This window comes from Condylura cristata, unplaced genomic scaffold (assembly GCF_000260355.1).
Source record: "Condylura cristata isolate star-nosed mole 26May11 unplaced genomic scaffold, ConCri1.0 scaffold00015, whole genome shotgun sequence".
NCBI lineage: Eukaryota > Metazoa > Chordata > Mammalia > Eulipotyphla > Talpidae > Condylura > Condylura cristata.
In genome coordinates, this window is record NW_004567116.1 from 33,816,580 (window position 1) to 33,840,320 (window position 23,741).

The 23,741-nt window shown below is 50.0% G+C and overlaps 1 protein-coding gene across 3 annotated transcripts in view; it reads left to right on the forward strand.

The window, feature by feature from the left end:
* ST5 (suppression of tumorigenicity 5) overlaps positions 1-22,847 on the forward strand; it is a 100,988-nt gene extending 78,141 nt beyond the window's left edge. For 2 of the 3 annotated variants that reach the window (XM_004683069.2, XM_012725531.1), the window contains 16 exons: positions 909-1,060; positions 3,642-3,860; positions 4,786-4,882; positions 5,504-5,548; positions 6,400-6,584; positions 7,167-7,276; positions 7,447-7,516; positions 10,175-10,252; positions 10,785-10,925; positions 14,788-14,936; positions 18,508-18,685; positions 18,976-19,017; positions 19,932-20,043; positions 20,736-20,975; positions 21,395-21,481; positions 22,079-22,847. In XM_004683069.2, the coding sequence (XP_004683126.1) occupies positions 909-1,060; positions 3,642-3,860; positions 4,786-4,882; positions 5,504-5,548; positions 6,400-6,584; positions 7,167-7,276; positions 7,447-7,516; positions 10,175-10,252; positions 10,785-10,925; positions 14,788-14,936; positions 18,508-18,685; positions 18,976-19,017; positions 19,932-20,043; positions 20,736-20,975; positions 21,395-21,481; positions 22,079-22,113 (1,940 nt within the window). In that variant the 3' untranslated portion in view covers positions 22,114-22,847. The remainder of the gene's footprint in view (positions 1-908; positions 1,061-3,641; positions 3,861-4,785; positions 4,883-5,503; positions 5,549-6,399; positions 6,585-7,166; positions 7,277-7,446; positions 7,517-10,174; positions 10,253-10,784; positions 10,926-14,787; positions 14,937-18,507; positions 18,686-18,975; positions 19,018-19,931; positions 20,044-20,735; positions 20,976-21,394; positions 21,482-22,078) is intronic. The other variant, XM_012725530.1, reaches the window with a different exon arrangement.
* Positions 22,848-23,741: the final 894 nt, after the last annotated feature.

The following is a 23,741-nucleotide window of genomic DNA, read 5'->3' on the forward strand; positions in this document are numbered from 1 at the left end:
ACCTTGTCAGCACTGTGATTCTGGCAGCACTGAGCCAGAATTGACATGGATTGTCATATTACTGTCTTTTAGAAAAATTACGTATGAGATGTAAGGGCAGGAAAGTATGGCTCATGGGAAGCTGTTGAGCTTCGAGGACAGAGACTGTGTTTTTGGACTTTCTGAGATTTTTCTGGTAGTGCCATACAGTGCTTTCTGCCAGGGATTTTAGAAATTAGTCCTGAGGATCACAAACCACCCCCATCCCACCCCTTTGGCCTGTCTCCCTTCAAGCCTCTCATGCACCTCTTGTATCGCCCGTGGGAGTTTGTTCCAAAGGGGGAGAGATGGAGACTGACGGTGGAGTACAGAGGTTCATTGAACAAATAATGAGTGAGCAGTGCTCCTTGCTCATCACTGTTCTGCTGCTGGGCAGCCTGGTAAAACCCTACTCCCTGGAGTCTTTAGTTCCTGCTTGCCCCTCCCCCAGAAGTGGGGTGTCTGGAAGCAGTTGGTAAAAGGACATATGACCTCTGCAATCTTTCCTACCTTGAACTGTATATCTCTGGGACTTCAGCAGCAGAGGGACTGGAGCCAAGGAGAGACGGCTGGTGTTGGCTTTGTCCTCTGTCTGGGCACAGGCAGGGGTGGCTGAGCCAGCCTTGTGCAATCCCTGAATGTATAAAGCAGAGGCCCGACAAGGCTGAGCTGAACTGGGGGTGGGGGCTTTAGCTTCTGGCTTTGGAGCCAGGATCTGTTTGCAGCCTCCCCACTGCAGACGGGCAGCTGCATGACTCATGAGCTGAAGGGGCCAGGCAGAAGCCGTTCTCTTTGGTTCACAGGAATTCTGCCTGTTTATTTGTATGTGTGTGAGTGCGTGCATTTCCTTCTTCTCTTCTCCCCCTTCTCTAACTTTCGCTCCTCTGCAGGAGATCTGCCCAAGGAGAATCCATATGAGGATGTGGACCTAAAGAGCCGAAGAGCTGCTCGAAAATCCCAGCAACTGTCTGAGAACTCCTTGGACTCTTTGCACAGGATGTGGAGTCCTCAGGACAGGAAGTACAACAACCCACCCACTCAGGTAATGGTAGCTCCGCCCTGGGCCTGCAGGGGCAGCACTAGGGCCACAGTGGGGCCTGCCCTCCCACGGCTTGGCCAGCTGCCATTCAGGCCTTTCCCCCTCACGAGTGCTTGGCTCAGAGGTAACCTTGGGAAAGAGCTCTGCACACAGAGACTTCTGCCATTTCAGGCCCTTCTGGCCAACTGAAACATAATCTTAGGGTCACCTTGTCCTACCTTCTTCCCTTCACAGTCAAAGTTCTAAGCAGCCAAACTAAGCCAGCAGCCCCTGTGGTTTCCCAGCTTAACTTACTTCTCATCCCTTTTTGTGGGAAACAAAAAGTCAGGGCCCTGGTGGGAGTCTTGGTATTCTGCAGCTCAGGCAGAAATGATCTTAGTACTAGCATTTGCGGGGCCGGGTAGAACCCAAGAACTAGACTTGAAGGGCAAGACAGATGTGTACAAGATCTGGAGCCACTCCTGATGCAAGAAGTAAGAGTGAATCTTTGAGGAACCAATGGATAGAAGGCAGAATGAGAAGAGAGTGAGAAGGCAAAGGAAACCCTTTGAATTAAACGTACTTTGGCCTTGTCCAGGGTAGACAGGAGAGAGGTGAATGGAGATGATGTCTCTTACCTACCCAGGCAACTCTAGTTCTCATTAATTGGAGGGACGAGGCTATTTTATAACATTGGCTATAAAATATAAAGTTTATTTATTATGGCTGTGGAATGATATGATTTTCTAAAAGAATTTATTTATGCATACAGAATTGGGGTACAGGCCAGAGGTGCAGGGGTGATGAGAGGATTCACCAGAGACAGAGTGGGGAGCATAACAGGCTGACTAACAAAGAAACTGCTGAGGGGAGCAGTGGATGGGTCATGAGAGGTCTGCTGCGCCATGTGGATCACCTCTGGGGCAGGCTTGAATCGAACTCATGTTGAAGTGACTTTAGCTTCTTAGTGCTGTGCTTTAACCCTCTGAGCCACTAGGGAGGGCCCTCGTATGAGTGTTTTTATAGAAAATTTCTCTTTTGAATAGGCATCCATTGGATTTGTATTGTTAAGCTGAGGAGGAAAAGGAAAGTGGGAATGGGCAGGAAGGAGGGCTTGCTAATGAGTGATGAGAGGTAGTGTTGAGTTTGCAGGGGTTTCTGTCTTTGTATGAGAGAATCTACTAAGTAAGATATCCTATGCTGAAGTATATCAGTCTGAATGAGGGGGTGGGCTGGACCTGGCTGTGAGGCCTGCCTTGCCCAGACTTTGGTGTTCAGAGTTGAGAGCCCACTGTTTTGAAAGAAGTGAGCAGGGCCCTGCTTCCAGGATCTCTAACAGAAGAGACTGGCATGTAGATTATGGCTTCTGTTAGATAAGCCATTAATTTTGAATAAACTATGTAGAATCTGAAAGGGACAGGAGATCCCACAAGGGCTCAATCTCTGTATCTTTACCTTTGGGTCCGTGCTCAGGATAAGATCAGGGCTGAATGGGGAGTCTGGCTTCATTAGCCCAGCTCAGTAATGAACAAAGTCTAAGCCTTGACCCAGTGCTCTGGAGGCATCCCCAGAATTCCTACTTTGCCTTTTCACTCAGTTTTCTTAGCCTCTCCTTTTTTTTTTTTTTTTTAGCCAAAGTAGTTTAACCTCTTCTGTGGAAGTGTCTGACCTGCAGATTAGCAGCTATGATCTTAAAAAGAGAAAACCCTGGTGGATAGAAAGTCCAGGAAGGCTTGAAGTGGGGGAGGCAGGTGATGTTTTCGGAGCTAGTGGATTTGGAGTGCAGGGTCCTTGAGTTCACTCTGTGAAAAGTTTCACCAGAGCTCTCCTTTCAGAGGCATGTGGTGAGTTCCCCAAGCGAGTTTCTCCACAAAACAGAGATGTTAGTTGTATTTAAAGAGCAGGTTTATTTTGGAAGAGGACAGAGGAGTCAAAGACACTTGCACAGAACCAAGCAAGCAGGAAGAGCTGCCCCAAAAGGGAAAGGTTTGCTAAGAGTCCTGCATGGTTGCAGGTGGGCGGCCTTGAGGAAGCTGCCTCTGGCTGAGGGAGGTCAGTGAGGAGAAGCCCTGGTGTGGTGCAGGTCAGGGGCAGGCAGGAGACTGCTGCCCTGCAGAGGGAGAGAGTTGGTGGAAAGAAGCACCTGCATAGGCACTGGTGAGCAGCGGATGGCTGCCCAGGGCCAGTGCAGATACTACTCTGATATAGACGCTCTTGGAGGGGCCCACTCCTTGTGAGCCTAGGCTTATTGATTTTGAATAAGCTGTGCAGAATCTGAAAGGGGCAGGAGATCCCACAGTGATCTCAATCTCCACATCTTTATCTTTGGGTCTGTGCTCTACAACAGTCTGATACCTGCTTGGGTCTTATGCTTTGTGGTCCAGGCATTGGTTTATGGCTTCTATAGCTGGATCAATGGCTATGCTAATCCCCTTTGGATTTTCTATGAATCTTTCTTCCATTGTTCTGGTGGATGGGAATTCCAGGAGGGTTTGGGGGGAAGGCAGGGATGCCAGTTTGTAGCGTCTGTGTCCTGGTACTGCTCATGGGTACTAGCTAGGGCATCTGTGGCGTGCCCTTTCCCACACTCTCTTCCCTGTGCCAGCTCTCCCTGAAACCCAGCAGCCAGTCCCTGCGCAGTGGGAACTGGTCAGAAAGGAAGAGCCACCGTGGGCTGCCACGATTACCCAAGAGGCACAGCCATGACGACATGCTGCTGCTGGCTCAGCTGAGCCTGCCGTCTTCCCCCTCCAGCCTCAATGAGGACAGCCTCAGCACCACAAGTGAACTGCTGTCCAGTCGCAGGGCCCGCCGCGTTCCCAAGGTAGCCTCTTCCGCTGGGTCCCGGGAGTCAGCCATGTGCTGACCCTTCTCTAGCCTTCCTCCCTTCCCTGATCTGGGGTTGCTCCCTCAATTCTGGAATAAATTCTGGGTCCCTGCACTGGCCTGCCTTTTCCATATGGTTAATTCTCTTTCTCCCTTTTTTTAATCAGTAAAATGTATGAAATGACTGAAGGGATGGTACACAGGTATTAAGGGAAGGTCAGTCTAGCCTCTGTCCCTAAGGGACATACCAGGTAGATGGAAACCAGTCCTTAGGGGGCTCCCTCTAGTGCATGTGGACCCTGGATTTTGAGGTCTTCATGCTGCACATGTAAACATTTCCAGGCTGTCAGAATCTCAGACTCAAACCTGGGTCTTTCCTTCTATAACTCTCAAATTGAGAGTTAATCAGCAATGATGAGGACACGTAGGCAGCTGGGCCCAAATCCCCAGCCCAAAGCAGCAGGATTTAGCCAAAAGGTATTTTTAGCCTGCAAACAATGCTTGGGTATATTGGGAATTTGGCTTCTTCCTGTCAGGGCCCCAAGCTGTAGCCCAGAGGGGAAAGGCTAGAATCTTTGTTCCTGTTATTGCGTATGAGAAGCTCTTTGTCTCAGTGGATTCAGTGACTCTTGGGACTCAGGAGCTCCCATCCTGTCTTGTTTGATCACTGTTCCTTCCTCTTGGGAGCTAAGTTTAATGTCTGTGTCTTGGGGCAGACCAGTTAGGGGACTCTGCAAGCTACCAGACATGACCAGCAAGTCTGCACTTGGGGTCAGTGCAACAGGGAAACCAGTGCTGGGCCCAGTGTGGGGAGGGCAGGTAGCTCACATATGCGAGGGTTTGGGTGGGCTACTAATTGGCCTCCTTGGAAGTAGGGGCAGCTGGTGTTCAAGTTGTCTCACCCTTCTGCTTTTCTCACCTAGCTTGTCCAAAGAATTAACTCCATCTACAATGCCAAGAGGGGAAAGAAGAGGTTAAAAAAGCTGTCTATGTCCAGCATTGAGACAGCATCACTGAGAGGTAGGCCTTGATGCCCGAGCTGGCTCAGCTGTCTGGAGCCCTTGGGCATTGCGAGTGGGGAGAACCACATATTTGCCTTAGTTTACCCTTCTGTGGGCCAGTTGTAGATCCTCCTGCCTTCCAGGAGACCGGAATTCTGCCAAGAAGTTGCCACACAGGAGGGTAAGGTGGAGAGAGAGAGCCCTGGGAGGGGTTACTGCAGACTTCGGCCTATGAGGCCTCGAGGAGGGAGAGGGGAGTGGGCATCTGCTCTGGCTAAAGGAAAGGCCAAGCTCACTGAACTCTGTGGTTTTTTTTTCCTATTTCAAATATTAGCCTTTGGAGACAAGAACCTGTATTCGAGACCCAGAGGTCTCTCTACTGGCTCAGCCTTGAACTAGGGCCACTGCTTCCTTTAGATCAGGACTGCAGGGACAGGGTATTAACACCTTCGGTCTGTGCTCTTAGGGACTCTGGTTCCAGGCCACCCAGCGCTGGGCCATGGTACCCACAGGAGCCCAGACTCCTCATGAGAGGAGTGTGCATGTATGTGGGTGGGGTGTTTTGGAGGGGTTGGGCCAGGAAACATTTGCTGAGGGGCAATGGTTCAGTAAGCATGTTCTCCTGCACTTACTTTTCCAGATGAGAACAGTGAGAGTGAGAGTGACTCTGACGACAGGTTCAAAGGTGAGATATAGCTCCCCAAGGGCATGGAACCCTTTTCCCAGCACTGGCTGTTGGGAATCAGCCTTCCCTTCCTCTGCACGAATAATTCCAGTTCTTCCACTTGGACTGCTTTGGGGAAGCAGGCCATCAGGGCAAGTAGCTATGGGAACTCCTTCCCTGCCATCATGGAAGCTGAGCCCTGAGAGGTAAAATTCAGACATCTGCTTTGCCCATTTTTAAGCCATTATCCACGAGAATTAGATTTGCTGGTAAATGTTTTGAATCTGAGTGTCAAGCATGAGTTTAAAAGACTACAAGTGCCATTTCTGGTTGCAAGAAATGTGTCATAGTCTGAGGAACCTGGTCTTCTGGAGGCCCTGGGGCCACTCTATCCCCAAGAGGAGGACCCAAGGTTCTGGTTCCACATTGGGAAACCAAGCTTAGATGTTCCTAGACTGTTAAAGTATGTGGAAGCCAGCTCCCTCCCTCACTCCTCTCCTGGCTTCCCAGGCAAGTGAGCAAGTATGCTTTGGGCCCAGAGTCAGGGGCAAAGAGACCCAGGGTGAAGCCTTCATGGATGGTCAGATCTTCTAGTCCTGTTGGCACAGGGGTGGGGAGTGGGTGGCTGGCTTACCTTAGGTAGCCCTATTGGCCTTGGCTCAGCCTCCAAAGATTCCAGAATGCCCAGACCACTAGCTTCCTGGATCTGAGCAGAGTCTGTGTGGACACTTTGCTCCTACGGCTTCTCCCCCAGACCCAGGTGGGCAAGGTGTCACATGGGCCTGGGCACCCTGAGTCTGAGGTGGAGAGGGCTAAGGTAGGGTCTGTGGGGGCTAGACCTGCCTGTCCCCTAATGTGTCACCTGCCTTCAGCCCACACACAGCGCCTAGTCCACATCCAGTCCATGCTGAAGCGTGCTCCCAGCTATCGGACATTGGAGCTGGAGCTGCTCGAGTGGCAGGAACGGGAGCTGTTTGAGTACTTTGTGGTGGTGTCCCTCAAGAAGAAGCCATCTCGAAACACCTACCTCCCTGAAGTCTCCTACCAGTTTCCCAAGGTGAGGCCATTTCTTTCCTACCTACCCTAGCCCTCTCCTCTGTACCTGACTCAGAGGTGAGGTCCTGTTCTTTCCTGCAGTAGTGACTTGCCCAGCTGCAACAGCTCGTACATGGCTCTCTGTAGCCGGGAGGGAAGAATGGACTTGAGATCAGGCCAGTGCTTGTTCAGAGGATTAGGGTGCCGAGGGTACAGAGAACCCTGCTCCCTACCTACTTTTCTCTGTCACATCACTGTATATTTTCTCTGAAATTTTGCTGGTTTCACTCTGCTGACCAGAATATGCAGGGTCAGGGACCTTGTCCACTTTGTTTAGCATGCATAGTCCAGTGTGGCACAGTGTCAGATGCCACATAACAAGTGCTTGCTTGGTGGAGATTGAATGAGTAAGTGATGACTCAACATAGACCTCGACCTCTCTGTAAGGATTAGAAGTGGGAATAGGGTTGCTGAGAGCTGTGCCAGTTGGTGGGATGCCATCTAGAACTCTCAGGGGAAGAGCTACTTCTACCCACCCCTCACCACCCCTAGGTTCCCTGAGTTTTCCTATATATCTCTATCTCCATTTTCTTCTTCCCTGCAGCTGGACCGACCCACCAAGCAGATGCGGGAAGCAGAGGAGAGACTCAAGGCCATCCCCCAGTTTTGCTTCCCTGATGCCAAGGACTGGCTCCCTGTCTCGGAGTATAGCAGGTGAGGCTTGGCCTCGTTTGCCTGGAGGGAGGGAGGGGGCATAGCTTCCTTCACCTCCACTGCAGGGGACAACTGAGGGGGCCACCCTGGTCCCTTGCCCAGGGGTGGCAGTCCCTCTTCTTGGGGGCTGTTTCCTGGGTCCTCTGATATTAGACCTCTCCCTGTTCTAGTGAAACTTTTTCTTTCATGCTGACTGGGGAAGATGGCAGCAGACGCTTTGGCTACTGCAGGCGCTTATTGGTGAGTAGGGCCATTCCATCCTCGGGGGCTGGGTGTTCGGGTCCCTCTGCAACTTTGGCTTATATGAAATCCTGTTTGCTCCCTTGTTTGTTCCCTGAGACCACTGACACTCACTCATTCACTCACCGATGAGGCACACCCTGGGGCAGCAGGAGTCAAAGTGTCCGCTCTGGCTGGTTGCTAGGATCTATCTAGGATCTAAGATTATCTACAATAAGAGGAAAGAGTGGATCTCCTTCTACTCTGCTATCATGTTTCTAGCTTTCCTGTGCCTTTTCTTTTTACTCGTTTTCCTCAGACTTGGGACTCTGATTGCTGATCCCAGACTACAGGATCCTACCACCCAGCAGTATGTGGGTGTACATTACCTTGGGGTGGAGGACAGTGCTCCTCACTGATATACCTGGCCAGCCTGATGTGAGCAGAGCCCTGTCCATCATCTAGTAGGCTGCTGGCTGAGGAGGGACAGTGAAGTGCCTTCTGTGGGCTTGTGGGAGAGATTGCCTCAAACTCAGGGAAAAGGAAGCATATTGTAGAGTAAGCAGCCAGCCCTTCCTCCCCTGTCTCCTTGCCTTTTAGTCCTGGGAGGGAAATGGATTGAGGTAAAACCAGGGAGAGCCCCGTTCCAGTTGTACCCTCTCCTGGACCTCACTAGGTATGCTGTTGCCTTGGATTGACAATATTTGGAGGTTTCAGATCTTAGGGGGAGGAGACCTCACTAAATATAAGCCTAGGAACAGATGAAAGGGATCCTAGGAGAGGGTAAAGTATAGTAGGGACCCCGGACGAAGGATTTTGAACATTCATTCATTCATTAACTCATTTGTTCATTTATTTAGGAACACCATGTACTTACTGAGAATTAGACAGTATGCTAAAACACATAAAGATGAATTAGACATCTATTCTAACCCCAAGCAACTTCAGCTAGTTTAGCAGAGGAATTAAGACTTTAAACAGAAGGAAAGGACAAAAATGAACAAGTTGTATATTAGGATGTACTTTGTTTCAGGCTAGATGCAAGAAGTATGTCATTTTCTTTAATTCTCAAAATAGCCCTTAAAGTATATCTGTTCTATAAGTTAGGAAACTAAGTCTTGGGGTAGAATAGACTTGCCCAAGGTCACAGAGCCAGTGAGGGACAAAGCCAGGATGACTCCAAATCCTTTAACACCAAGACCTAGAGTACTCCAGGATGATACTTGTGGATCACCAAAAGGGTAGTTTGAAGAGAAGAGCTATTTGGGTAGAGAATGCCCAGTGAGTGGGGCTAAGGGAATGTGAACCGGTGCAGATGCCAGGTAGGGAGCCAGGAAGAGGCTAGCATGCCCCCAGGTTCTTCTGGGCTTGGAGGGAGAGTTCCAAGGGCTGCCTTTGCAGGGGCATAGAGGGAGCAGAGCTGCTCCTTTGCAGTGGGCCCGCCGCCCCCAGGGAAGAGCATGTTTGTCCTGGCCTGCTCAGAGAGGGCCTGGGCTGGGGCCCTGCCAAGGGGGCTGGCACTCGCTCGGCATTCCTGCAGATTGGACACAATGATTCTAACCCAAAGCCCACATACTTGATTTAATCACTTGGGGCTTTAGGCAAGGCGGGGGAGAGGGACAGAGAGGAGTGAGTTTCAGGCCTAATATGGACAAAAACAGATTCTGCCTTCCCTTTAGTTCTGTGACGTGTGGCCAGCAGGTTTGGAGACTGAAATAGCCCCATCTGCATTTGCTTAGCAGTCTGCGTGAGGGGCCAACACCTGCTGCTCTGTTTCTCCCCACACAGCCATGACGAGACTTGGGCCACTGAGCCCGGAGGCAGCGAGAGCTCTGCCAGCCTCAGGCCCAAGAAGTAGGCTGCTGTGGGTTCCCTGCCTGCATCAGGAGGCTTAGGCCTGGGGGACTCTGAGACCATGTCTCTTCCAGCTGTCCACCTTAGAAATCCCTTTTCTCTCCTTGTCCTTTACTCCAGCATACATCTCTCCTTCGTCTTTGTGTCCCTTTCTCTTCCTGTCTGAAGGCAGCGTACTTTAGAGGTAAGACAGCAAATCAGACTCCTGGCTCCTGGCTCCATGACTTCTAGATACATGACCTTGGGCAGTGGCTTAATATTTTTCAACACAGTTCACACATCTATAAAATGGGGATGGTACGGCCTGTTCTGCAAGTTTGTACGTGCCAAGTCAAGACTCAGGTAGAGTAAATATTAGATAAATAGTAGTTTGTTCCCTTTATTTTCACTTTGCTTTCCTAGAATGGGGATAGTTCAAGGAAAGGAGAAAAGAGCAACTGAGAAAAAGAATATTTTGTCGTGTGTCCCTTGTTGGGAGAGAAGCCGCCAGTTCTTCTCATTACCATTGTCTCTTAGAGATGTAAACCCACAAATCACCCCACATCCTCTGCCAAACTGCCTCATCCTTTGCTGTCAGTGTCCTCCTGAGAGGAAGGGTGGTGCCTGTGGGCAGCCTGGTACCTTGGGCTGGAAGGCCATGCAGAGGCCCAGCAGGGTAGCAGCCATCCCGTGGGTGGGGTCCAGGGGGCCTGAAAAGAGGATTGGAAGAGGCCTGGAGTCTTCTACTAGAAGAGCAGTTTTAGTCCTCGGTTCCCAAGAAAAGGAGCCAGATAGAGTAATCATGCATGCTCTGTGTCTCTCTCTTTCCTTGTCTTCCTGACCCAGCCAAGTGGGAAGGGGCCACGGTTGCCAGAGGTGTACTGTGTCATCAGCCGCCTTGGCTGCTTTGGCTTGTTTTCCAAGGTAAGAGGGCTCTGGCTTACATCCTCCCCCTCCCCCCAGCTGACAGCTCCCCCAGGAGTAGCTGCAGTGAGTTTAGATGAGAAAACCACCTGTGTGTGTGTGTTTGTATGTGTGAGGAGGGTGGGGGCAGGGAGAGAGTGTGCAAGCCAGCTCTCTGACTCCCTCCTTATTCCCAAGCTTGGCTCCCCACCAGCCAGCTGGCATCTCCCTAGCGCTTGTGCCAGCACAAGTTAATGCGCAATGCGCAGTCCACCCTTGGCTATGGGCAGAGTGAGAGTCCTTGGGGGATGTAGACCACTTGAAGAAGCCAGTTATCCAGGGACGCCACTCAAGTGGTGCGTCCTCTGCTCTCGGGGCCTGAGGCAAGGGCAAGTGCCAAGGGAAGTAACGGGAATGAAGACACTGGCAAGAAAGTCCTCCCATTCCCAACCTTTAGCTCAGCTGACCAGATGCCAGGTACCTTCTTCTCTTCCCAGAGGGGCCGAGGGGCAGCTCCCTGACACCCCACCTGTCTGGTTGCTGCACTTTTCAGGTCCTAGATGAGGTGGAGCGCCGGCGCGGGATTTCTGCTGCTCTGGTCTATCCCTTCATGAGAAGTCTCATGGAGTCGCCCTTCCCTGCCCCGGGAAAGACCATCAAAGTGAAGACATTCCTGCCAGGTGCTGGCAACGAGGTAGGGACTTCTGCTGCCCCTTCTCTCAGGCTCCAGGCTGGGGCTGGAGTAGCACTTGCCTGACCAAGGTTGCAGTGCTGGGGGTACAGAACACGGCCCCTTCTTTGCTCTCCATGTTTGTACAACTAAGCAATCAGGGCTGAAAAAGTGAGTGACAGAACTGTGATTGTTGCCCAACTCTGTAACTCCCAGGGGCCTTCTTCGACCTGTTTGGACTAAACTGCACTCTGCCTGCTTCCTTCCATTCATTCGTCAAACATTGACTGCATGTGTACCCTCCACAGTCAGGGGTCATGCCCGATCTGGGGCAGAGTCATTAAGTGAAAGAGAGGCCTTTGGAGTTCATAGCCTAGTGGGAGAGACTAACATTAGAGAAATCTTTCTACATATAGATAGATAATTCCTAAATGTGTGAAGTGTCAAATGATAGCACAGGATCCTGTGAGAATGTATGACGGGGATTTGCTTTAGGTTAGGGACAGACTCCTCTGAAAGTGACATTTACTAGGACAAAAGGTGTGTAGAGTCAACTCAAGGAAGTGAGAGAAGGAGACTGAAAGAGAAAGATGTGGATGAGAGAATGTTATTCCAGGTAAAAGAAAGAGCCTGTGCAAAGGGAGATTTCGGGGAAATGTGTGTACTTATCAAGAAATGGAAAAAAGATCAAGATGGTTGAAAAGGTAGTGAGCAGAGGCAGGTAGTCAGATGAGAATCAAATCTTAGTGCTACCGGCTCAGACAAGGGAAAGATTTTGGGTTTTACCAAAAGCAGATTTATGATAATATCACTGGTATTTTTAAAAGCTCACTGTGGCTGCTGAGTACATAAAGGATTGTATGAAGCAGGGTGCTGCAGCAGGAGAGGTGAGAGATGATAGGGGCTTGGATTAACATGATAGAAAAGACAAAGAGAAGAAGATGGATTTATTTTAGAGTAGGGGATTTTATTTTTTATTTTTTTTTTCAAAATATTTTTTTTTATTAAAAAGTTTATTTTTACATCATTTTGCACATTTTTTTTTTCATCTCAATTGTAATCCCCACGGGTTTCCCATCACCAAATCACCCCTGTGCCACCACCATAGTCCCGTGCATTTCCCTCCTGGGGGGGGGGATTTTATTTTTAATAGTAGTTTATTCTTACATCATTTTGTGCATTTTTTCCATCTCAGTTGTAATCCTCGTGGGCTTCCCATCACCAAATCACCTGTGTGCCATCACCATAGTCCAGTGCATTTCCCTCCCCCACTGCTCTTGATCCCATTCCCCCGAGTAGGGGATTTTTAAGGAGAACTCCTAGCCTTAATGGCTCGAGCAAGAGCCATACACTGAGCAGGGAGCAGCTGAAGGAGGAACAGTTTCTAAGGAAGAAGAGAAAGTGTTCTATTTAGGACATCTGAGATCCCTGGGAGATACCTAAGAGAAGACATTTCATAGCAAGGAGTGTCACTAGGGAAGAGGAGAGCCCAGGACTTGGTCCTCCTCAGTCTCAAGGGGCTCTGACACTGAGAGGACTGCAGTGGAGGAGAGGCAGCCCGAAAGACTGAGAAGATATGGGGAACACTATGAGTGAGCCTGGTGCGGAAGCAGGGAAGGGAGTCTTGAGCAAGGAAGGCGTGATGGGTTGAGTCAGATAGAACTGGGAGGTCAGGGAGAGGTGGGTTTCTGAAGAATGGTGGCTGGGGTGCTCAGAAGCCTGATGGAGTGAGCTGAACAGTGAAAGTGAAAACAATCTGTATATATTATCTTTTCAAGAGTCTTGACTGTGAGGAGAGAGGAAAAGGGGCAGTAGTTGAAAAGCAGGGTAAAGCCCTGCAGGGATTGTTTGAAGATGATTCTTTGGATAGTGTGGGAACGATTCCACAGAGGAAGAAGAGAGCACAGCAGAAGACGAAGAGGGAAGGCAGACTAACTGGGAAGGCACGGGGAGGGTCACAGCTGGGTGCGGGGGCTGGCGTTGTTAGGAGACAGGGGCACTTTTGGGGCAGGGAGGCTGGGAGCTTGTAGCATCTCATCTTAGGACTTCAGTGTAGAAAAGAAGGCCCTACGCTGAGAGTGAGGGGTGGGTGCTGGTTCTAGGAGAAGGAAGAAGTAAATGAGTTGTTGTGGAGGTTGGGAGAGGGACCTACTAGAGAAACACTGGTTTGCTGGGTAGTGGTACCTGTCTAAGGCATCTCTCAGCCTTTCTTCTCCCATGTATGTTTGGGAGGACTTTAGGCTTCATGCATGATCTAGGGGCGGCTCCACTGATCTGCCCTGAGAGCTCAAGACATGCTTGGGAGTTTTTCAGGATGTGACCCTAGGCACCCCCATCACCAGCCCCTTCTTTATCATTCTGACTTGAATTGATGGCTCCCTAGCCCAGCTTCCTCTAGCACAGAAGACACAGACACCATTCTCTCCTTGAGCAATCCTAGTTAAGCATCTTGTGCCCTGAGCTGCTGCCCTGACCTCCTTGCCTCTTATGTAGATGTTAATCATACCTGTCCTGTGTCCTGGACAGCAGACTCACGAGCTGACTGTTTAGTTTTATTCAGCCCTACTGGACTGTCATGTCCTTGAAGACAGGCATGAATGAAAAGAGACCTGGGTCATTTCATCTGCCTGTATGTGTTCTCCCTCAGGGTAGCAGGATTGGGGAGGAGAGCAGAGGAGCAGAGCTGGTTGGATGACCACTTGCTGAGGAGGGAGGGGAAGGAGTTTCTGCACGGGAGGCAAGGACAGTGGTGCAGAGATCTCTCGTGCAATAGCTGGTGACGTTCCTGCAGCTGCAGTCCCTGAGCATTTTGGGTGTGCCTGGCTTGGAGCTCATCACTGGGCCTTTTAGGAGATCACCATCTGGTGGAAGAGACAGTGTAAACAGCTCTTCGGGGCAGCTTGTATCCACTGTGCACCATTTACCCTCTGGGGCCCAGAAGAATGAATACTGAGTTCAGAATAAGAACTTCTTTGCTTAGATCCTAGGGAACAAATAAGATCATGGAGTAAAAGCCCCTGAAGAAGATTCTGGTATATCAGGGCTGTAAGAGAGAATCAGTCTCCCACTCTCACCCTCAGGAGCCCTGAACATCCTGCTGCCCTGAGATGCTGAGGGATCAAGGGGAAGACTAAGCAGTGCCCAGCGGTGGCTGCTTTGGCATGGCCTGTGCATCGGCAGTTCCCCCACTACTCACTGCTAGGTCACTTGTTCCCTCTACCCCCGAGACTGTCCCCAGGGGATAACACTGTCCTTGGGAGTGACCTTGCAAAACTTTCAGAGGGAAGAGAACTCGGCCTGACCCTGATAAGGAGAGTCCTGCTTCCTGGCAAAGCTGTGGATGGCCAGACCTCCCTTGTGTTTTCCTTGTCCCTGGCGTAGTGATTCGACAGATAGAGGCCAGGGTGGCAGGCCAGCCTCTGGACGGAAACTCTTTCTAGCAGGAAAAGGAGGGGATATGGCGACAAGGATGCTGGTGTTGCTTTTCAGAGATGGGTGAGATCAGATGCAGAGATGTTATTCTTACTAAGACTTCGAAAGCAGGAATGAGCATGGGGTCTGGTCAGTGTGAGAGCTGTGATCTTTATATAGGAAGATGGGCATGGGGGGGATGGGAAGAGCTCTACAAATGGAGCTTTGTGGTTCCTGCTGTTGTCTTTATCTGTACAAGCTGACTGCTCCTTCTTCCTGAATGCCTGAAGCATGGCCCCTCCAATCCCTCCTTCTGGTGCCTTCTGCTGTCACAGCCAACCTTCTGAGGGGAGGAAGGGACTGGGTCTTATTTCAGAATTGGGTAGATTAATCACCCTGCAAAAGAGAGGGTGGGGAGAACAAACCAGCACCTGCCGGAGGAGTAGCACCCACTTTCTCCATTGCTGCCTTGCAGGTGTTAGAGCTGCGGCGGCCCATGGATTCCCGGCTGGAGCACGTGGACTTCGAGTGCCTTTTTACCTGCCTCAGCGTGCGCCAGCTCATCCGAATCTTTGCTTCACTGCTGCTGGAGCGCCGGGTCATTTTTGTGGCAGATAAGCTCAGGTAGGGCCCAGCAGGGCAAGTGAAGAAGAGGGGAAGGCATAGCCACTGCTTATCCAAAGTATTCATGAGCCTGAGAATGTGCCAGCAGCTTTGGTATTAATATTTGGGGGGTGGAGGGTGTACGCAGGGTGAGTCCATGTGGTGAGAGAAAGGTCAAATGGAGAGGGGACTGGTGAGCAAACCAGGGAGAGTCAGAGGTTGAGGGGGCAGTGCTCATCCGAGCACGGAGGGACCAGGACTGACACCCAGGGGAGGATGCGGCCTGAGGGAAGACCAGGGCCACGTCTTTTGCAGCAGCCAAGACTATGCCGGTGCAAATCGATTTAAATGGTGAAAGGTGGACAGGAGAGAGGTTTCTGACAGATGGCCACATTTTCTTCGAGGGGGAGGCAAGGCCTTCTTTATAGGATGCTGAGTTTGAGGAGCATGATGAAGAGCCACCGTGAAGGGGCGAGGATCCGAGTAGAGGCAGCATGAGCAGTGCTAAGTCAGCAGGCAAGAGGCCAGTGAGTTACCTGGAAAAGGTCATTGACTGGAGGGCGGGGCTCTAGGGGTTTTGTGGAGGAGGAGGAGAGTAAGTGAAGGTTGGCCAGCCAGCTGGGAAAGGGAAGAAGCCATCAGGGACTGGGGTGCCAAGGAGATAGGGAAACTTAGGAGGAGTAAGTAATGGGCCTGATGGATCACTAGTCCTGGTCTGAAATGTTGCAGTAATGGTTTTAGAGGTAGAGAAGTTCCAGATGCCAAGATCTGGGTGTGGCCATGGTGGGGGCAGATGGAAGTGCCTCTGGATGTGAGGCATTCTGGTAGAAGACTGACTGTTGGAGGCAGCCAGGGTTTAAGAAAAAGGGCATCTCATCCGTTTGGACTGCTGTTACAAAAAACACAGGCTGGGAGGCCTATGAACAACAGATTTTTATTGCTCACAGCTCTAGAGGCTGGAGGTCCAAGGGTAAGGTGCCAGCAGAGTTGCATTCTGGTGAGAGCTGGCTGCCTGGTTTTAGCCAGCGCCTTCTTGCTATTCCTCACATGGTAGAAGTGACGGCGCTCCGTGGGGTCTCTTCAGGAGGAACACTAACCCCACTCATGAGGCCTCAGCCTTCATGATGCCAGCACCTCTCCAAAACCTCACTTCCTAATACCATCATATTTGGGGTTTAAATTTCAACATGAACTTCAGGGAATGCAAACATTCAGACCATAACAAGCAGCGTATGGGGGGTGGGGTGGGAAGAGGGACTGGCAAGGAGAAAATGAGGTCTTGGCAACACATTATATATTTTATCTGGGTCAAAGATCCCTCAAAAGAAGCAGTAGCTTTTCTAGAGTTGTGGAAGTAATTCAGCGCTTAGACACGTACCTGCTGCATGCCAGACCATATGCCAGAAGCCAGCACAAGGGGCTGAAGACTCCTTGTTTTGTGCTGCAATAAGCCCAGTATCTTTTTGTATGTATGAGGGGGTCAGGTGGAGAGCAGAAGTAGACTCCCAAATGCCCTCACTGCATGCTGGGGGAGGAACCTGGCTCACCCTTTGCCCAGAAGAAGGAAGCAAGAAAAACTAACACGACTGACTTTTCCAGAGTGCCAGATTTACAAATGAGAACTGCCCTTCGCCAGCCATCCTAGTTTCTGTTTCTTGCACACTTCTGTGTATGTAATTGGCCCCTCAGGCCCTCTTGAAGGACAGAGCCCCTCAGCTGGAATTAGCCAAGTGAATTAGTTGGAATTAGCCAGCTCCCCAGGCCCAGGCTGCTGCCTCTTGCCAGCCATTTTCAGCAGCCACTAGCAAAGCCCCTGGCTGCAGTTGTGATGCTCTAAGAGTCTGGCCAGACCTTGGTGTCTAACAGAGCCTGGACCTAGAGGTTTGTTTCCCTGACAGCTTCATTCCCCCACTTCCCCACCTCCCCCATTTTACCACTCCCACCCCTAGCGAAGCTCCTTTAGGGCTCTGAATACAGCTATTGTTTCCTGTGACTACAGCTGCCCCTGAACACATTCCAGGACCTTTCTGGGAGGCAAATACCCCAGGGCCCCATTCCTGGCCTGGGTCAGCACTCTAGTTCTGCTGATCCTGGGTGGTAGGCAAGATACCTTCCTGCTCAGTCTCTCTTACTAGAGGAAGGCAGGACGGCAGCCCCGTGAGGGCACACAGATTTGGACTAAGCACAGTACTTCGTCGGTTTAGCCAGCAAGGCCTTCCTTTGTAGCCCCTCCCCCATGCATTTCTGAGATACGTGTATTAGGAAGGGGGTACACTAGCTCTGTAGTCATCAGCCCTGTGTCTCCCAAGCTCCAGACCTATTGGAAGAGCTTGTGGAGACCAGTGTGTCCTTCTACCCTGAGACAGCCCTTTTCCAGGTCTTTTGCAGGTGGGTCACCCGGTGGTTCACAGAGCTGCTGCCCTAGGGAAGAGCTGTCAAGATGAGGACCCCTGTTTTGGGTCCCCTCACGACCCAGTAGTGTTTTAGATGTCCTTAGGGTAGGAAGATAGCCAAGCAAAACAGTGTGCAGAGAAGTCCTTTAGAAAAGGGGGTCAGATGGGGCTTGTTTCTGTCCCATTAGTCCTAGTAGGGTGAAAATCTTCCTTGGAGCCGATCAACTTGAGCTAATAGGCTAATAGGTAGGGCCAAGAGATGTGGAGGCTCAGGATAGGTAAGTCAGCCTTGAACGTTGACTTGACTGTGAGCCTCTATCTTCCTCATCCTTAATGTGGTGCCTGAGGGACAGACTTGGACTTTCCGTCTGATGGTTAGGCATCAACATGCATGAGGAGCATGCACTTCCCTTTTGTATCTCTCGCTGGCACCCGAAGGGGCTGTCTTCACTGTCCCAAGTTGGTCATCTGCTCAGCCAGCCAGCCCTGCTGTGCTCATGGGTTGGAGGCCTAGAGCCCCCTCCAGGCCAAGAGTGGGATGACCCCACTGATTTTTTTGGAACCTGAGAGGAGAGATAGGAATGGGTAGGCCCCTTCTTTAGCTTGTAAGAATCACATCAGCCTCCTCCCCTTCTCTGACCCCTCTCAGTCAGACCACTTTTCCAGTTAAGTAGAGGAGGGAATGGATAGAGGGTGGGAAACAGGAAAACTGGTCTTGACCCAGGTCTGCTACTTAAAACCAAACAGACATGAATATCAGCCCCAGCTGTAAAGTGTGGAATGATAAGATGACCTCTGGGGCCTTCCAGCTCTTACCCACTGAAATTATGCTGAACTCTTGCTTAGCTGACTTTTTGTACTCCCTGGCCACAGCTGATACTCCCACAGTTCAGGCCTGCCTGTGCATTTGAGTAGACCTTGGGGATGTGTTTGTGAGTCCTTGTTGAAGTGTTGTTACATACCTTTATGACTGTTTCTAGGTTGCATCACCAAAGAGGGTATTTCAGTGTCTTGAGGCTCTGAGCCATGGGAATGCAGGGGCTTTCCAAGTCTGTAGGATCAGATCTGAGCCCTGTTAGCATTTTTGTTGGACTGGGAGTCTTAACATAAAAGTATATCCAGAGCTCCCAGCATACTCTACCTACTGTTCTCCAGAGGTGCTGGGCCAGGGCTCAGGTGTTTTGTCTGTCTGTCACCAGTACCCTATCCAGCTGCTCCCATGCGGTGGTGGCCTTGCTCTACCCCTTCTCCTGGCAGCATACCTTCATTCCTGTCCTCCCGGCCTCCATGATTGACATTGTCTGCTGTCCTACTCCTTTTCTGGTTGGCCTGCTCTCCAGCTCCCTCCCCAAACTGAAGGAGCTGCCTGTGGAGGAGGTAAGCCCCCTGGGGAAACAGCTGCTGGGAGGAGGGTGGAGGAAGAAAGGGACAGGAGGGAAGGGAACAGGGAGGGATGGGAAGAGGGGAAAGGGAGCATAACCTCTGGGATCTTCCAAGTGGCTCCTGAACCTCTCGAACCAGCTTTCTAGACCTCCCTTGGGAGTCTTTCCCAGGCTAGAGTTATTCCTGCTATCTGACCCTGGGAATCTGGGAGGTCTGGAGGCCTGGCCAGGGCATTGCAGGGATTCATGTCCTGAATCATGTCTGCTAACAACTCCTTTTCTCAGGCACTGATGGTGAATCTGGGATCAGATCGATTTATCCGACAGGTAAGAACAAAACACAGAACATGGCTACCAAGATGCCCAACACTGTTATTGTGTTCAGCTTTCACAGCCCATTTGTTGAGCACTCCAGAGTGCTCATAGACACAGAATAGACTTGGGTGAGGAAAGAAAACCTGAAAACCTTGACCTCAGCAGCGTCTGCCTTTTTGGTTGGCATCATCAGCTTCTGGAAGGCAGGTGGGAGTGTGAAGGGACTGGAAGTCTGAAGACCTGACTTCTGGGCTCTGTTACCTTTGAGCCACATGGTCTCGAACAGGTCTTTCAACTTCTCTGAGCCATAGTTCTTATCTCTGAAACAGACATGGTAGTAACACCTGCCATAATGTGTTGCTGAGGGATCACACATAATTTAGAGAGCATTGTGGAACATAAAGGCTTGCAGTTGTTGGCAGCTTGGAAAGCCTTTACTAGTCAGGGGCAGTCCTGTTGGTTCTCCAGAAGGAGCACAGCTCGGGGCGGTGCCCCCGGGGATCACGTCAGTTATAAGCAATCAACATATGGACACTGAGCCAAAATGTAGAGACAGGAATGACAGCTTACTTCATATCTAAGACAGACTGACCACAGTCTCCCTGCTCTGAGTCAGCTGAGCTTCCTACTTGGAGCTGAAGATGGAGGAATTGGGGAGACTTTTCTTAGTGGCTGGGTGGGAATCTTTAGCCTGCCCTAGACAGTGGCTCTGCCACTTCTAATCTGTGTGACCTTGGACAGTTTCCTTAACCTTTCTCTATGCCTCAATTTCTGATTAAAAGTAGAATTGAACCATAGCAGTCACAGTTAACCAGTGTCTGGGAGAATTAAGTGAGTTTATAGACTTCAGTTCTTTGAGCAGTGCCTGGCACAGTGTAAGGGTCAGCTAAGATTATTGTCATGTTTTTTTTTTTTTCCTTCTGCAGATGGATGATGAAGACACATTGTTACCTAGGAAATTACAGGCAGCTCTGGAGCAGGCTCTAGAGAGGAAGAATGAACTTATATCCCAGGACTCTGACAGTGACTCTGATGATGGTGAGTGAGGCTTTCCGGGGCTGAGTCAGCTCTTATCCCAGACTGCCTCTGCTCTAGTCTGTTCCCAAGACCCTGGCTGGCTCATGGTCTTAGATGTTAGAATCACCATTCTAGAGAATTCCAGCTCCCCTCCAGTGGGGTTTAGGGAGTTAGGGTTTTACTGGGTCTGAAGGAAGAAAAGTATTGTGGCATTCTGTCAGAGGGAGTCCAGGTGCAAACAACAGCTGCTGCTAGCATGGCCCAGGCTATAAAACTATCCTCTTCCCTCTGATTCTTCTGTCTCAGGAGAGTTGTGAAGGAAAACAGAAACACTCATGTCTTAGGAAACTAATTATTCCTCCCTCACATCTTGCCTGGAGCCATTGCAGGAACTGGAGGAAATTTCCTTTTTCTGTGATGCCAGAAGCAGCAGGGAAAGTGAGAGGTGTAGGGAATGTGGCCCTGTGGTCTCTGATCGCCACTCTCATTCATCCGACAAGTATTTGCAAACTGCCATGTTCAAAATACAATTTCTAACTTCCTTGCTCATGGCCTAGTTACAAGTCCATGAGCATAAGAGATAAAGTCTCAAGAACAGACAAGTCACTCTGGCTGGAAGCTTTGTTGGGGAGAGAGAGGTGACATTGACATCATCTGGAGATTGCAGGTTGAAGGTTTGACTTGAATCTCAAAGATGTTCTTTTCTTTTCCAGAATGTAATACCCTCAATGGACTGGTGTCGGAGGTGTTTATCCGATTCTTTGTGGAGACTGTTGGACACTACTCCCTCTTCCTGACCCAGAGTGAGAAGGGGGAGAGGGCTTTTCAGCGGGAGGCCTTCCGCAAGTCTGTGGCCTCCAAGAGCATCCGCCGTTTTCTTGAGGTTTTTATGGAATCTCAGATGTTTGCTGGCTTCATCCAAGACAGGGAGCTAAGAAAGTGTCGAGCAAAGGGTAAGCTCTGAAGAGTTTGGGGTTGAGGGTAATGGGTCCTCTTCCTTAGAACCATCTACTACCAGCAAGACTAAGTAGCTGGGTGCTGGGATGGCAGCTCTTGGGTGTCAGCTAGAACCATGTCTCCTAATAGAAACTTCCAAGGGAGTTAGTTTTCTCCTCTCCACCCAGTAAATGCCTTCACAAGGCTGTGCACAGTCTAGAACCATGTAGCTGGAGAGTGGGGCCCATCTACATCAAAGAACAGTTTGACATTAGTAGCTGCTCTCCTCCTCAGATGACCTATGGGAAAGACCAGACTGAGCTTGGACAGAAAGGTCTTAATGAGATAAAGCAGAGTAAATTGAGCTGTTGCAAAAACAAGGGCTAAGGTGACCTGCTGTGATTGCCACAACTTCTTCCTTTTATTCCTCTTACAGGTCTTTTTGAACAGCGAGTAGAGCAGTATTTAGAGGAACTCCCAGACACTGAGCAGAGTGGAATGAATAAGTTTCTCCGGGGCTTGGGTAAGTAGCCATGTGACTGATGAGGTAGATGTTCAGCAAGAAGGGTCAGTGGGGGTCTGTACCACAAACAACTCAAAATCCATGTCAGTGGGTATTTATATTGGGACAGAATAGGAAACAGTCCCTTAGTTAAGAGATCGTGCCCTGCCAGTGTGCCAGGAGCATTTAACACAGTATTTCTCAAACACCATATCTAAGAAAACCCAGAGATCCTCACATAAATCAGGGTGGAGTCCTTCTTGAGTCAGTATGAGCTCAGATAGGGCCAGTGAACTTTTCGCTAGGCCATAAAGAATCTGTAAAAGTAGCACTGCAAACCTCCACTCTCGTCAAGGAACTCAGCATAGAACATAGAATCATAGCATATCTCAGCTTAAAGGGAAATTGAGACAGAAAAGTTAAATGGCTTGCCCAGATCTGATTAATACCAGGGTCCTAATTAGAACTCCAGAATGTCACCACCTTGGATCTGATCTATCACAGCTGAAATCCTGTCTTTCAAATTCATTGTTTTCCACGGAAAAGACTTCTTGAAGACTTCTTGAAAGAGATGATACTGAAACAGAAATTCTCACTTTTGCCTTCTCTGACCCACAGGCAACAAAATGAAATTCCTCCACAAGAAGAATTAAGTCCCTCTCTCAGTAACAGAGTTCAGTGCCTTGCAGAACCTGGAGCCTGGGGAGGGGCCCTGTCTGGGACCCCCTGGGCTGCTGTGGCTCCACTGACCCCACAGACTCTACTCTCCACACCAGCCCACCTCTGCCTTCATGATATTCTGGGATCCTGTTTGTAAATAACCTGCTGTAAGCTTTCTTATCTGTTTTTGTAATGAGCAAAGAGAATCTGGTAAATATTTGTATCTTCCCAAGGGGCTTTCCTGCCCTGCCTGAGCTTGGATGAAGTTTTGCTGGGTGCTGGTGACTGGCCAATTATGTGCAAGCTGACTGTCTCAGCCAAACCACTGATCTTCCCCTGAAGGCTTCTGGCCTGCCTGCCTGAGGCCCCTGCTGCCAGTCTCGGGCTCTGGAGAGCAAATGTCATGCTATGTACAGGAGGACTATTTTTTTTAAGAGTTTCTATTTTTTTTTTTTTTTCTAGTAATCCCCTTTCCCTAACCTTCTGTTTCTGAAAGGCAAAGGTCAGTCAGTCCCCATTTACAGCATGGCTCTTGGGCCTGGTCTTCTCTTATCCCTCCCACCTTTGAGATGGTCGTTGAATCCTGGGAAGCCCACCCCCCAGCTTTGTAAGTGCTCTCCCAGCCCAGCTCCCAGACAGTGGTGGCCATGATGCGGTACAGGGCATCCTGCCTGCCCTCCATCTACAGGTGTTGTCAATAAACAGTGTACAGTTGTTTGGGCCCAGAGCCCCTTGTGTTTCTTGGTTTTATTATCTGGTGGGCTGAGGCTTCTGTTTCTGTGGTCAGAAACAGGCCAATCAAGAATGAAATGCCATCTTGCAGGGATTTGAATATTTGATTAAGGGTTGATTAAAGGTCAGTTACTGACCTCCCCTGAAATGAAGACCTTTGGCCCGAGTACTATGAATTAGAAGATGTTAGAAAATATTTCTGTCTATAAAGAGAGTATTTCCTTTCCAGTGGCTAACTGTTCAGACTCTTAAGTGTTTGCACTGATGAAAAGAAATCTCTCCTTTGACTCCTTTAGCAGGAAAATGTTAACATTTTCTTAGTTGGTATGAAGTTGGTATCAGTGGGTATGCTGATATTGGTGGAGTGAAATCCAGCTAAAGCCAATCTGGGGCTTGGTCCCAGCCCTGGCCCCAGTGCCTGTGGCTCTTCCATGTCACTGTGAGGTGTTTTGGGTTGGAACCCTAGGAGTGCATACAGAAAGTTCTGTGTTCCATGGACCAACAATCAGAGAAGGTAGGTGGGGAATATGGGTGACTTGGCTTTTCACCACCTGAGGCCTTTGCAGAGCAAAGACCTTGAAAATTCTCAGGATGAGCCTGAACACTAGAGCTCTCTTCTTGGTACTGACTTTGGATCTGGCAGCATTTAAGCTATGGGGTGAGGTTTTCCCGTCTTTCCACCTGAGCCTGTTAGTGCTCCAACCACTGAGCCTGTTAGTGCTTTCCACCACCTCAGTGGTGGTCCCACTGAGGCCAGGGAAGGCCCCAACCTATCTGTGATTGTGGTTGCTATCAGCATAAAGCAAAGTAGGTGTTTTGTCTAATGCTAAGACAAAAGTCATCTCTTCTGAAAAAGCCTCCTACATAGCTGGCTCTGGTATCTTCAGGA